Source organism: Polypterus senegalus, chromosome 5, assembly GCF_016835505.1.
Source record: "Polypterus senegalus isolate Bchr_013 chromosome 5, ASM1683550v1, whole genome shotgun sequence".
Classification (NCBI taxonomy): domain Eukaryota; kingdom Metazoa; phylum Chordata; class Cladistia; order Polypteriformes; family Polypteridae; genus Polypterus; species Polypterus senegalus.
The window spans coordinates 149548362-149563883 of record NC_053158.1 but is presented as its reverse complement, the minus strand read 5'-3'; the positions used below and the strand labels follow the sequence as shown (position 1 = coordinate 149563883).

General features: G+C 37.2%; 1 protein-coding gene across 3 annotated transcripts in view; it reads right to left on the bottom strand.

The window, feature by feature from the left end:
- Window positions 1-15522, bottom strand: part of vstm2a (V-set and transmembrane domain containing 2A) — a 153966-nt gene that overhangs the window by 36883 nt on the left and 101561 nt on the right. For all 3 annotated transcript variants that reach the window (XM_039753491.1, XM_039753492.1, XM_039753490.1), the window contains exon 3: window positions 8080-8130. In XM_039753491.1, coding sequence (XP_039609425.1) covers window positions 8080-8130 — 51 coding nt within the window. The remainder of the gene's footprint in view (window positions 1-8079; window positions 8131-15522) is intronic.

The window sequence follows — 15522 nt, the reverse complement described above, 5'->3', positions numbered from 1 at the left end:
TTGTCAGAATGTTTAAGTCATCCATAAATGCCTGCATCACTGGTAGTTGTAGTCCTCACGTCTCTCCTCCTACTACCCTTTTAGAAGCCGTAATGATTACTTCTATTCCTGTGGTGGTAGCCAGTGAAGAAATGGTGTACCCTGCCATTATGCCTAACTCCACAGGATCCCAGGTCATGTTGTATTCTGCAGTTGTCATTGAGAACTTGAGATCTTGAAAAAAGGCTTTGACCAGAGTTGCAATACACTGTGGTATATGGAAGAATTCAGATGAAGACCATCTGAATTATGTGGGACTGACTCAAAGGCATTGGCCAAGTCTAAGGACAGGACATGGTTGTTCCTTATTCCTTTTTAGCAGCTTGTATTTAAAGAAAAATGATGGTTATTTGTTCCACACTGCTAGAGACATACAGCACTGCCTTCTGCACAGATGTATCAAAAAGTTATTCTTCTATAAACAAATAGACAACCTTTAAATAAGAAAGAGAAAAGAGAAAGTAAAGAGGCAGGACTGTAGTGTAGCCAGTGCTGTGAAGAGGAGGCAAGTGGTCGGGAATTGTCCTGTGAGGATGATGCTCAATAGGCAGGTTTCTACATTGACAGGGTTTAACAAGTTTCTAACTACATGATATAGTAGCCTCTTCAGGATTTCCATGATCCGTTGTGTGAAGAAGTGCTTATTGGCTATTAAATGCGTTGTCCTTTGATTTCCACCAGTGTGCCTGAATATGTGATGCACAATTTTGCTGAATAAAACTGATGGATCAACTTTTTTCAATTATGATCACCTGGATTAGGTTCCCCCACATCATCCCCTGATTAAGACTAAAAAGTTCTGTCAGATTGAGACATGCTCATTATTCCTTAGGTACTCATAGTTGCTCTCCTCTTCACAGTCTCTAGTGCTGTTACAATATTTACTTTTTACAGTGTGGTGACTACAATGCCACATAGCACTCCAGATGTGGTCCCTCTATTGTATAATACAGTCTTAGAATAATGCCTATTAATTTATAAAACATCTTTTAAAATATTAAAATACTGCTTTTTAAATTGCTGCTGTACATTGCCTAGATAAACAAAATGTTTTATCATCATAAAGCCCTAAATTCCATTTCAGAGAGTGTTTAATATAAGACCATATTTCTCATCTTGTATTCATAAACAACAGTCCTTTTATATATATTTAGCACTTTGCTCTATACTAAATTAAACTGCATTTTCCAGGTCTTCTTCAATTATTTGTGTTAACTTTTCAGTATCTGCTATCTCTCCAACTATTTGGAGCATTCTTCTTTAATTTGAGCACTCTGCCTACTCCTGAAAAAACAACCTGAGAGACTTTTTGTAAGTTACAAATGCCAATGGCTCATAATTTCAGAATTAACCTTTTGGTATGGAACTGTATCAAGGCTTTTTGAAAGTCTAAATAAATTATGTTACATGGTTTGCTTTGCTTTTCTCTACTACTCCAGGTGACAGCTTTATAAAGATTGGTTTGAAATGATTTTCTCCTCATAAATGCATGCTGCTATTTAGTGTAAGTACTCTTATAGTTCACATAATTTATCATGGTATACAAGTAATACTTATTGGTTTGTAATTGCAAAGATCCATTTTGCCTTTTTCTTGAGGATAGGACTCACATTTGTAACCTTACAGTCATCAGGCACTTCTCCCATCTGAAGAGAGTGCTGGAATAAGCTCAATAAAGATTCATAAATAACCATCTTTCAGTTAAACTGATAAAATCCCATCAAATTTACAGGTTTTATTAGTCTTTGAAGGCCTGAACCACATGCGACCCTTCTATTTTAAAATCAGTACATTTAGAGCTTGTCTTTACTTCAGTCTGAGGCATTCCATTTATATAGTCTTTTAAAAATACTTATGTTAAATATTTGCTTAACTCACTATTTCACTTTTAATTTTCAGAGTTTTCTCCTTGTCCATCTCTGAGGTTTCTTATAGTCTCTTTTACTTCTTTTCTTCTGCTTAAGAAGTACTGGAAAAATGGCTAAAGATTTGTTGTTGTGATCAAGTTCTCTCAAAATAGTGAAAAGAGTATGAGGATTCCACAAGCCAAGCCATGACTTTCACCTCAGATAAGCCTGGCCCTATGCTTCAATGACAGGCTTCGGGGTATACAGGCCCAAAATGAGGAGTTGGCTTTAAAATTTCAAAAATATCTTAAATGTCCCAAAATACCCAAAAATCACCTCTACAGGTAACAGGAACCATTATGCCTCTGGCTTGAGAGACAAGTTCAACAAGAAATTGTTACAAATGCAGCAAACTGTAGAAGAACAAAAATGAAAAAAAGGCAAAAAAAGAGAAAAAAATGTTTGCCACAAAATCATAATTCAAAATTCAATTATTAAAATAGGCAGAAGCCAAAAACTTCTGAAAAATGAAAATATAATACATCCGGAGATGCCTTATTCAGCAATCACATTTAACCTCTAAAAGACCTGTTCCCACCATGAAATATAAATGCCGAGGATGTCCCTTCAGTAGAGATATCAGGATGTCCCTGTCTCTTGAGTTCCATCAATAAAAAACAAAGAATTAAAGAAAATAGAATACATGTACAATGTGTAAATACTAAATAATAAATAAACATAACCATATTAACAAAATGTACATAATAGCAAAAATATGAAAAAATACTAATTAAAAACATCAAATAAACTAACCCTAGTTTGACCATAACAATTGTTTTGACTTCCATAGTAGCACCCATACACTTACTTTACAGGAGCATCAAATGAGACGAGTGCTCAAATCAGTAAACCAGAGGAAGGCTGCTAGTCCCAATGGAATACCTGGGAAGGTGCTGATCACCTCTCACACATTTTAACAGGCATCTTCAATCGCTCCCTGAGACAAGCCTTTGTTCAGGTCTGTCTGAAGTCAGCCAACATCATTCCAGTTCCCAAGAAATCAGCCACTGACAGTCTCAATGACCATCGCCTAATAATAGCACTTACATCTCTTGGCATGAAGTGCTTCAAGAGGCTGGTTTCACACTACACCAAAGCCTGTCTCCCTCCCACTTTTGATGCACACCAGTTTGCTTACAGAGCAACCCGGTCCACTGAGGATGCCATAGCCGTAGCTGTCCACACTGCACTGAGCCACTTGGAACACAGAGGAACTAAGTGAGGATGCTTTTTATTGACTATAGCTTAGTGTTAAATGCTGTTATTCCAGATATGCTAGATACTAAACTGTCTAACCTAGGTTTCCCCCAATCTTCTGTGCCTGGATAAAGGACTTTCTTATCAGTCAACCTCAGACCCTGAAACTTAGCCCCCACTTTTCCTCACTAGCTCTCCACAAGGCTGCATGCTAAGTCCATTGTTGTTTGCCCTCTACACCTATAACTGCAGTCCAGACCACCCTAATAACATCATTATCAAATTTGGTAATGACACTATAGTGATTGCACTCATCTCAGAGTGGAATGAGTCTACCTACAGAGAGAAGATCCTGAAATTGACAGCTTAGAGCTCAACAAATAACCTGACATGGGTGCAGACCTCGAATCCCTTTACATCAACTGTGATTGTGTAAAGAGGGTCCCTGCCTTCAAATTCTTTGGTACCATCATCTCTGCTGACCTGTCTCGATCTGCAAATAACAAAGCAGTTCTTAAAAAGGCACAGCTGAGACTTCAGTTCCTGAGACTGCTTAGGAAGAATAACCTGGATCAAAAGCTGCTTGTAAACTTTTGCCTTTCCTCCATAGAGAGCGTGTTGACATACTGTATTATAGTGTAGTACAGAAGCTGCACTGCAGCATACAGGAGGGGGTTTCAGCATGTCATTAGTGCAGCTCAGAAGATTGTTGGCTGCTCTCTGCCCTCTCTACAAAACTTATATACTTCCCGCTGCCATGGCAGGGCAAAAAACATTTTGAAGTACCCCTCATATCCTGGTTTTCACTTGTTTGATCTGTTCCCCTCTGCTAGGTAATACATGCCAATCAAATCAACGACAAACAGGCTCAGAGACAGTTTCTTTCTCTGAGGCATAACTAGTTTGAATCTCAGCATGCACTGACCATCTCTCTCTGTGTCTCTGTTTTCTCTCTCCTTCTCCCGCCTTCCCTGCTCACCTTTTCTTGGATGTGTAAATATATTCCTTTCCTCTGTAAAATAATTACAGTCCAGCGCAATATTTGCTCTATCTGTCCAATGTGCAATATTTACATTATTATGATTCTTTGTGTAATATTTCATATCATTTGTAATTTATTGTGCAATAATCACAGCCTAGAGTAATATTGTTCTATTTGTTGTATGTTCAATATCTTACATTATTTGTATTTTTCTTGCGCAATATTCATATCATTAGTAATTCAATTGTTGTACCTGCATGATCAGTAATATTCTTTTTTTGTAATTCCACATTTTGGGCCAGCAGTCAGCACCTATTAATTACTAATTTTTATGTTTTTTATTTAGCAGTTTTTATATGTAATAATTTACTGTCACTTGTATAAATCTTCTGTTGTTTTTTTAGCATCTGAAAGGAGTAGCTGCTCTATAATTTTTTTGTATATAGTATAATGACAATAAAGGCTTCTAATCTTATTTACATATATTGAGTTTAGCATCACTGCAAGACTAATAAACACATAATATAAACCTACTTAAAAACCTTATTTTAAGTTGTTCTGAAGTTGGTGTCTCTGTATTTTTAATCAACATCTACAAGGTTTTGTAATATGAAATCATGGAATATACTGTATATTGTATTATTCTCATATATAAATGTTGAAGTTCTTATTAATCATTTTTCAAACATTTATTTATTTCAGAGTAAACATGCATGCTAAATCTAACATCTGAGAGAGACGTAAATTCTTAGACTTGTTAATGTACACAGGAGATGATACAAAGGGTCTATGATTGAAATTCATATTTAAATAAAATTAAATATTAGGGTTGAAATAATAATGAAATGACAATCTAACTACATAGGTGCTTTTATGTGAAAATGCACCATTGCGGACACAATACTCAATGTTTTGGCCTCCTTGAAACCCAAAAGAAATAGATGCATCATCATTGTAATGACAACAAGCAATAACATTCAAATATAAATAAAAAGAGTGAAAAAAAATCTTAAACATACTGTGAATGATTATTTACGAAATGCATAAATTTCTGCAAGACAAATTCAAATAAAAAAATAGACAAACAGCCAAAGCTACCAGTAAATACAAGAAGCAAAAACTGAATCCCTATTCTCTTCAACAAACATAACTTCTGAAGTGAGAAGATTCTGTCAAAAGAAGACTAAAAAATATGTTTCTCAGATTCATCCCTTGCAAGAAATGTAATATGTGAACTGTCACCCAAGATCCCATAGCATTGGAATACAGTAAGAAACTGTCTGAAATATCAAACTTCACTGCAAAGGTTTATGTACTTAACAAGTGGCTCCAGAGACACATAGACATCCATACAATTGTCAGCCCGACAAGACTAACAATTTCTAAAATAGCTATTTAAATCAAAGACAATGGCAACAAGTTGCAGACTAACTACAAAGCCAAGAAAATATAGTATTCCATCATCAAAAAAGTTTAAAATAAAACATATACTCTGCTGAAGAAAACCTGAAAAACAAATCTTTCTTTTGAGTCAAGCAAAGTTAAAATGAAAATGATGCATAAATAAGTAGTAACAGTTTTTGGAAATTTTATTCATTAGAAGGTGCAGCAAAGATTCTGAGTCACCAAATATATATTTTTTAACAAGAGTGGTCATTTTCCACATCACTCAAAAATTAGACTGGCTTCTAGTGGTAATACAGGGATGAAGGCATGCTACAAACATGAAAACAGAAACTATTCATTTACCAATGAGACAGAATGCAGCTACAAGAGCATAGCTCAAATATGATGTAAGCAAGGATCTTCAGAGAAGTTACAACCATTTAAACTAGAGTGTATAAAAGAAACCTAATAAAAAAAATATAGGGCTAGTCAAATCAACCAGCCAAAGGCACATCACATAAATTCCCTTCTTAAAATGTTATTAGAAATTAGAAATAGAATACATGATCTAGAGGCAACAGTACTAGCCAGGGTTTATGATATAGTGGTAATACGCTCGTAATTACAGAATCATGACTCACAGTGATGTCAATTAATGTACACGTGAAATTTTATTAAAACAAATACAGCTATAATCAAATTCTTAGTTCATTGATTTTTTTCTGGACCCTTCAGAAGTACACATTAACATAATACTAAGTAAATCTCATAAGGACAAAGTTTGTTTGCAAAAATACAGTGAAACAAAGGAACTTAATAAAAATAAAATAAAATAAAAGACAGCAGTTTACCTTGGACCCTGGGAAAAAATTAAAATGTGTCTAACGAATTTGTCATTTCACAATTGACACTGTCAACATTCTTGAAAGGCCATGATAAAACTGAAGAAAATGTGTGTTGGGTGAACTTTGGATTTCACCAAAAGGAGATTTGAGGTGATGCATTTGAAAATGTCAACAATGCACGGTTCATGTGGTTTCAAGAAGTTTGTTCAAAAAACATTCCTGTCATTGGACCTTTGATCCAAGAGAAGGCCAAGAAGCTGGAAATTTACTCACCCAGTTCTTTTAAGACCAAAAACATGGTAACACCTGTCCAGTTCTTGTCTTTTTAAACAATAAAAACAGGATGATAAAAAACTTATTTATCCCTTAAGATATAGTGATCACAGTAAAGTTAAATATGAAAACATTTTTGAAAACACAAAACTGAAAACCAAAACAAGTATTATTGAGGCCAATTGAATGAGACTGGTTGTTGATGTTCCATCTCAAAACATGCAAAGAAGCAGTATTCCCTGCCACACATGCTAAGGGTCATTTTCTGAGACATCCATCTTTTATAGATCACTTTAGCTTTTTTTATTCCTCTTTTTAACTCAGCTCTAATAGCACTATACAGAGAGCACTGCCACCTGACCTGAAAACTGTCTTTGAGGAGGGACCTGACCTTGCTGGTCATCCAGGGTTTCTGGTTACAGAAGACACAGATACACTTCTCTATAGTGACATTATCAGCACAGTACTTGATATAGGAAACAATAGACTATATTAAGTTCCTTTGTTCAAATATGTCCCGATCATTGTTTGCAAAACAGTCCTATAGTCAAGAGAGTGCATGCTCAGGCCATGTTTTAAGAGACTTTATATGTGGCTTTGTATGTCTCCTACAAGGTATGCGGGAATGAGGAGCACAGGAAGGTTGTCTGACCGGCCAATGTAGGGGAGAGGTGTAGCTCTATTTCCGCATTTAATATTGTTGTAGACATGATCAAGTGTATTTTTGTCCCCGTCAGACACTTCAAATGTTGAAAGAATTTAGGAAGACTCAGCTTTGGCTATGCATAACTCAAATCCCCCACTATAACGTGAAAGCCATCGGGGTAAGCCTGTTGGTGTTTGTTTAAATCATTTAGCAGGAGATCGAGAGCTATGCTAACTTTTTCATCGGGTGGTATATAAACAACAGTGATAATCATGACTCCTAGCTCTCTTAGAAGAAAGAATGTTTGCCATTTAAATGAAATAAACTCTAGGTCAGGAGAACAATGACTGTCTATGACTATATTGTTTTTTGACCAGTCATCATGCTCATATATGAAAAGACCCCCTCTCTTTTCTTACGAGAGTCTTTTTTCTGTTCCTGCAGGGGATTTTGCAGCCTGCTAGCTGTGCAACTGCGTCCAGGAATCATCAGGTGAAGCCAGGTTTCAGTTATCATTACATAGCAGTCATGGAATTAATGATTTCCAGCAAAACTTAAACTTGCCATTAAATTTTATTTTTAATATGAAAATACTGTATATGACTTTTTCATGCCATACAAATCCACGAGGAGCATGGATTCCAGTGCATGTATAGTCCATGACAATAAAGCAGAGCTCGGAACATTTAAACAAAGTAATGCACTGCACAAAGATGTTAATTTTCATTACAAGAAAATATGCACATTCCAATGTCGTACTAAAGTATTTGAATTTATAACATAAAACATTTTTAAAAATCTTACACTTATTTTAGTTCCATCATCATCTGGATCTCTTTCTGGTAAAACTTCCACCTGAAAATACATAAAAAATACAATTGTTCATCTAAATACATCCTTCCTTAGGCATTTAAAATAGTGTTTTATTTCCTCTTTAAATTTTTTTTTTTTTGCAATATCTGGTTTAGTTTTATTAACCCCAAAAGGGAAACAACAGACACTTTTGGCTTTAAGGAAATTAGACAGCTTCGGAAATATAGTGTTATTAGTTTATGATTGTAAAAAACAGGTACTAAATGTCAATGAAATTACTGAATTTTCCTGTAATAATTGCTATTACTTTTAATCAAAATAGTAGTAGTATTACCTTGTAGTTGTTATTTCTGTTATATCTATAAAATTGTATGTTATATATTCTCTTCAGCAGTACAAGGATACAGTTACATTAGGAGAAATATTTTCTGACAAAGCAGCTATTGTATAAATGTTGCTATTGTTTCAATAATTTCACCAATAACAACAGTAAAAATGCCCAAAACAGTATGGAAAAACTAGTTTCTTTCACAAATGTTTGTGACTCAGCCGAACATTTGAACAAATTTAACAAAAAAACATCAATCCATTTATACTAGTAACCTAATTTATCATTGTGTTGTATTGCTAATCTGAAATTAATGCCCAATGTGTACTGACAAGAGCTTCAACATGTTTTTCCTTTTTTTAATCCACACTCTTATTTACAGTATATTTTATTAACTAAATGAATGTTAGGACATGTGTGAAAGATTTACAAGAGGCACATAGGATATAAAATGTTCATTTTATGTTATTTCATCTTATTAGCTTTGTTCACATATTTAGTCACTTAAACTATGCAGTAGTCATTGAACAGCATGTACAATGTAAACTAGTGGATTACAGTTACTTAAGAATAAATCAATAAGCTGCTTATCTAATCTGATTTGTGGTGATGACAAACTGCATCATTCAACAAAAAATGTTTCACACTGATGGTATTTCTAATTAACATGTTTTGAACATCTGAGAAGGAATTAGTGCAAAGGGGAAGGTTCCAGCGCCAGGGGATAGTCAGAATCATAGTTGTAGTTCAAGCTAAAGTCCGAATACCAAATAAACTGTTAACACCAATTGTCAAGCCAAAAATGCTATACTAAACACAAAGAATGTCCTAACTCTAAATTATTTGTGGAAGTGCCTTATATATCCCTCTACACTAGTGAAAATGGTTGTAAAAAAACAAAGAGAATCAATGTTTGGATACCAAATACCATGCACGGTCATCTTAAATAAGTTATATACATTGACACATCACAATGACATGCAATCACATGACTGGCATTGAACCTTATCAGTGCCAATAATACGGCCAATGCCATGAGAAAGTATAATAAAATGGTGGTTTCTATGGTGAACAACAATCCAGGATAGCAACAGGGTGGTGTCACCATCATAATGTTAAAATTTTTAAAAAAAAAAACACAAAAAATTCTAAAAATTCAATTTATAAATTATTTAGAACAAAGACTAAAACAGATACATCATATTAAGCAGCATCTGAGGGGAAAAAAGTGGGACACGCTATCACTTGCAAAATCAATCCACAAGGGAAACAGGTAAAGGAAAGAAAAGAGGTAGTTTTGAGGGACAGTTGAACATTACTTTGCCGATTGTACACTTGCTGGCCTAATTCTTCAGTTAGAAAGAACTGCAGCTACACCAGAGAGTAGATAACATCCTTTTCCAGCTTGCTTCAAGTACTTTAATAGATTTGTATACGTAAGTGTATGTGTGGTATCTAAACAAAAATAAATGAATACAATAAGTGCACAAATACAAATGAAATACATATATGAAAATAACTAATTAAATGTCAAAGTTACATAGTATTCAGGAAGAGCAATGTTAAACATCAATTACTCAACTTTACGTATTGTTTAATCAAACCAGTAGATGTCACTATTAACCAAAATAAAAGGTACAGCGTAACGGCCAAGACGGCATTCGTTTACAAAAAAAAACCTTTACGTTTAATACTGCAAGAATCAACACATTTTAATATCCTGGAGCGAAGTAAAGTACAGCACATCTCTCCCCAAATGTCAACAGTGCACAGACTTAACAATATGTTCATTCGTAAACGGCAAACATAGCCATAATAGTGCTTTTGTATACTTCCACTGACCGTCAACATAAGTCGCAACATTAACTAAGATATTAAGTTACAGTGAACACTGCAAAAAAAAAACAATTTACTTTGTCAGTAACGCACAACACACATTTACAAAAGGTAACAGCAATCTATAACTTGGAAAAACGCAAACAAGCAGGTAGAGACTGTGAGCACGCTACAATTCAGGAACAAAAACGCCATGCATGCGCAATACACTGTGTGCACAATTATTAGGCAAGTGAGTATTTTGACCATATCATCATTTTTAATGCGTATATTCCAACTCCAAGCTGTATTAACTTGAATGCTTATTGGATTTAAGCACGTCAGGTGATGTGTATTTGTGTAATGAGGGAGGGTGTGGCCTAAGGAGATCAACACCCTATATCAAGGTGTGCAGAATTATTAGGCAGCTAGTTTTCCTCAGGCAAAATGGGCCAAAAAAGAGATTTAACTGACTCTGAAAAGTCAAAAATTGTAAAAAGTCTTTCAGAGGGATGCAGCACTTTTGGAATTGCTAAGATATTGGTGTGTGATCACAGAACCATCAAACATTTTGTTGCAAATAGTCAACAGGGTCGCAAGAAACGTGTTGAGAACAAAAGACGCAAATTAGCTGCCAAAGATTTGAGAAGAATCAAACGTGAAGCTACCAGGAACCCATTATCCTCCAGTACTTTCATATTCCAGAGCTGCAACCTACCTGGAGTGCCCAGAAGTACAAGGTGTTCAGTGCTCAAAGACATGGCCAAGGTAAGGAGGGCTGAAACCCAACCACCACTGAACAAGAAACATAAGTTGAAACGTCAAAACTGGGCCAAGAAATATCTGAAGACAGATTTTTTTCAAAGGTTTTATGGACCGATGAGAGTGACTCTTGATGGACCAGATGGATGGACCTGTGGATCAGTAATGGGCACAGAGCTCCACTCCAACGTGGAGGTGGGGTACTGGTATGAGCTGGTATTTTTAAAGATGAGCTAGTTGGACCTTTTTGCATTGAAGATGAACTCAAAATCAACTCCCAAACCTACTGCCAGTTTTTCAAAGACACTTTCTTCAAACAGTGATACAGGAAAAAGACCATGATTTTTATGCAGGCCAATGCTCCATCACTTGCATCGAAGTTCTCCACTGCGTGGCCAGCCAGTAAAGGCCTTAAAGATGAAGGAATAATGACATGGCCCCCCTTCCTCATCTGACCTAAACCCTATCGAGAACTTGTGGGCACTTCTTAAACGCTAGATTTACGGGGGAGAAAAACAATACACCTCTCTGAAGAGTGTCTGGGAGGCTGTAGTCACTGCTCCACAAAAAGCTGATCGTCAACAGATCAAGAAACTGACAGACTCCATGAATGGAAAGGCTTATGACTGTTATTGGAAAGAAGGGTGGCTATATTGGTCATTGATTGATTGATTTATTTTTTGAAATGTCAGAGATGCTTATTTGTAAATTTTGAGGTGTTTGTTTATTATTCTCACTATAACAGATGAAAATAAACAAGTGAGATGGGAAAATTTTCATTTTTCCTTTAGTTGCATAATAAATCTGCACACTAATAGTTGCCTAATAATTGTGCGCACATATGTATTCCCCTGATGATGTTCACACTCACATTTCCGTTGTGAAACATTCAGGTTTCAGGTTTATTAACATTTTGCATTGACTGATAGCACTGTGTTTGTTCCATATTAAAATTAATCCTCAAAAATACAACTTGCCTTATAATTCTGCACTCCCTGTAGTCTTGGGGGGGGCGTGTCTTGCCTAGGTTCAGAATAAAGCAGGGAATTTTGTATAGCCACCCCACAAATTTACACTGTAAATCCACAAAGGTCCCTGCTGAATTTTCAAATAATTATGTTCTGATCCTGAGGCATTTCTGGTAGTTCAATTAGTTTGGCCACTGGTCAAATGTATTTATTCACTTTAATGTATACTTCTTCATCTCTTATTCTTCCATCGTCACTTGGTAAGACCTTCATAACCCGTCCGGCAGGCCACTGAGTCCTAGGTAACTGCGGATCCATTATTAGAACTACCTGTCCAACCTTAAGATCCAGATTAGAATTTTGCCAATTCTGTCGGAGCTAAAGATTTGGAAATTAAGATTGAATCAACTGTCTTTAAAAATGATCAGCAATGACCTGGCTCTGTCTATAATGTTGGAATCCCAGAATTTGACTATGTCCATACACTGCTTGAGGAAGAGATGCATCCCGCCGCCCCCTCCGCAGCAAGCTAGATGGGATACGGTCTGGGTCGGCTATGTCCAATGACACATACCCATACCTCAATCAGCACAGTCATCAGAACTTCCTCCGATACAACTTGGTCCTTCAAAATGACTTGTAAGGAGAACTTGACAGATTTAATTTCCCTCTCCCACACTCCACCAAAATTTGGAACATGAAGTGGATTAAACATTAAATTAATTTTTTGATAATCTAGTCGGGCTTTCAGATCTGGTTCCAATGTAGCAAAGGCTTCCTGAAATTCCCAATCACCCCCTCTGAAATTGGTGCCCTGGTCACATAGGAATTCATAAGGTTTCCCTCTTCTTGCCACAAAGCATCTGACTGCAAGTAAAAATGAATCTGTATCTATGCTGTATAGCAGGTCCAGATGTACACACCTTGTAGTAAGGCACTTGAATATTATATCCCACCTTTCCTCATGTCTTCTGCCAATATGGATTATATAAGGGCCAAAACAGTCAATCCCTGTTGACCAGAATGGGGGATGATGAATTCGTAATCGGGCTGAGGGGAGATCAGCCATTTTAGGTACAACTGGTTTACTGCGCCATTTCCTACACTCCACACAATTTCTCTGCTGTTTCTTTACAGCCTGATGACCTCTGAGTATCCAGTAGGTTCTCCTTAATTCGGCAAATACTCTTTCTGGACCAGCGTGTAAAAGACGATTGTCATAATCTTGAATTATTAACATTGTTACTTGGTGGTCTGGGGCTAGTACTATAGGATGAAGTGTGTCTTCAGGTAGTGCAGTAGCCTTACGGAGTCTGCCTCCAACTCCGAGTAGACCAAAGGAAGTATCTAGTAATGGAGCAAGTGATATTAAACGGCTGTTAGAAGACACAGGTTTGTTATTGCTCAGAGCACTGATTTCTTGAGGGAAGCACTCACACTGTGATCTCTGGAGGACAGCAATTTCTGTTTCTATGTGTGCTTCTGCAGAAATTTTTGAAGCAGCCGCCCCATGTAGGGCTCGATGTGTGGCCATAATGAGATCATCCCATGTTTTACAGTTACTCCAGTCAAATGTGGAAGTGTTGCTAACTGATACATTACCACAAAATGCAGACTTACGGAGCTCTTCTGATTCCTCTGTCTTCATGATGGGGCAAACAGGCCAATGACCTGGAGATTGATGTAAAAATGCTGGACCATGATTCCATCTGCTAGGCTGAGATAAACTCAACAGGGTTTTGCCACAATTAATGTCATCAGCAGGATTACTGTCTGAATCAACATAACTCCAGTTCTCAGATCCAACCAAATCCTGTATCTCAGCAACTCTTGTCCCCACAAACACTTTATACTGGCATGATTCAGACCTGATCCAGTGCAGCACTGTGGATGAATCTGACCACATGGTTGTCCGAATGATTGTCAATGGGAGTTCCTGATTCAGCATCTTGCCAACTGAGCTCCAGACAGTGCTGCACTAAGCTCAAGAAGGGGCATAGATAACTGTTTTTTAGGTGCCACTTTGGATCTTGTCATGACAAATACCACATGAATCTGGTTGGGCTCCTCTATCCAAAGATAAGCCACAGAACCATATGTCCTTTTAGAAGCATCACAAAATACATGTAGCTCGATTGCAGAGTAAGACTGGTTACATGCAGGAGTTTAACAGTGGCGAATGGTTATGCTTTGTAGGTTGGGAAGCTCCCCCATCCATTCCAGCCAATCTTGTAGGAGGTCTTCTAGTATAGGGTCATCCCAGTCTACAACCTTCCTCCACAACATCTGCACCAGGCTTTTGGCTCTGGTAGTGAATTATATACCCCAGTCGGTCATATTGAGTTGCCAGTATCCGATACACATTCCTCATTGTAAGTTTTGTGATAGCAATAGGGCAGTGTTAGTATTTCAAAGTGTTAGAGGGGCAGTGCCACATAATCTCAGTGTGGATTCTTGGGAGTCAGCTTTGTTTGTGGTAAGCCATAGTTCACTGCCTTCTGATCTAGTCTCAGTGGGTAGGTGTGCTACATACAACCTCAGGGAGATTGCTGGCCCACTGTCGTATTTTAAAACCTCCTTTTGCCAGTAAGGATCTCAATGTGTTAATAAGCTTTATGGCCTGGTGTTGACTCTGTAAAGATTGTAAGCAATTATCAACATAGCAGGTCTGCAGTATTGACTCAACCACGTTCTCACTATCAACTAAGTTGTCTTTTATGTGTCTCTGAAGGGCCTATGTAGCTAAGAATGGACTACAGGTAGTCCCGAAGGGTAACACTCGCCATTCATAGATGTCTGGGATGTGCTCTCTTTCCAAGTTCCGCCAAAGAAAACATAGGAGAGGTTGATCTTCTGGAAGTAACTGGACCTGGTGTAACATTGCCCGTATCCACTTATGGCAGTGTTGTGCTCTTGGAACCTGAGCAGTACTCCAAGTAGTCCTAATGTTGGTCCAGGCAAAAGGTTGTCATTTAGATTCATTTGCTGGTAGCTGTAAGAGCAGTTGAACAAAACCCTGGCCTTGCCAATGTGCTGTACAATATGGTGTGGAACATACCATGATTCATGAGATCTCTTAGCATCTTCCCTTAGTATCTTCACCATATGACCATCCACTATACGCTTGTGTATTTCTTTGTTATACACAGCTGCCAGTTCTGAAGTATTGAGTAGGCAGCACTCTGTGGCTCTTAAAAGAGCCATAAGTGAAGAAGGTGGTGCATGAAGGAGGGTAGCATCTTTCTTCAACAGGAGTAGTGTTGCATAGCGACTCACATCATTGACTATGATACGAGTTGTTTTTTCCTCCAGAGTGTTCAGTGCAGCTTTATCCTGCTTTGAGAGAATGATCTCCCTTTCATTCCTGTGTGGCAGTATATCAAGCTGCCAAAGTCTCTCCACATGATGATGCAGTTCTTGATTGGGAGAGAGTAATGTGGGGTGGAGACAAGAACTTTCATTTGAAGGGCATTGCAAAAAGGTTGTGGGCCCTTGGACTGTCCAGCCTATTAGTATCTATACTGCTACAGGGCCCCCAGGTGGTCCCATCCAAACTGGAGC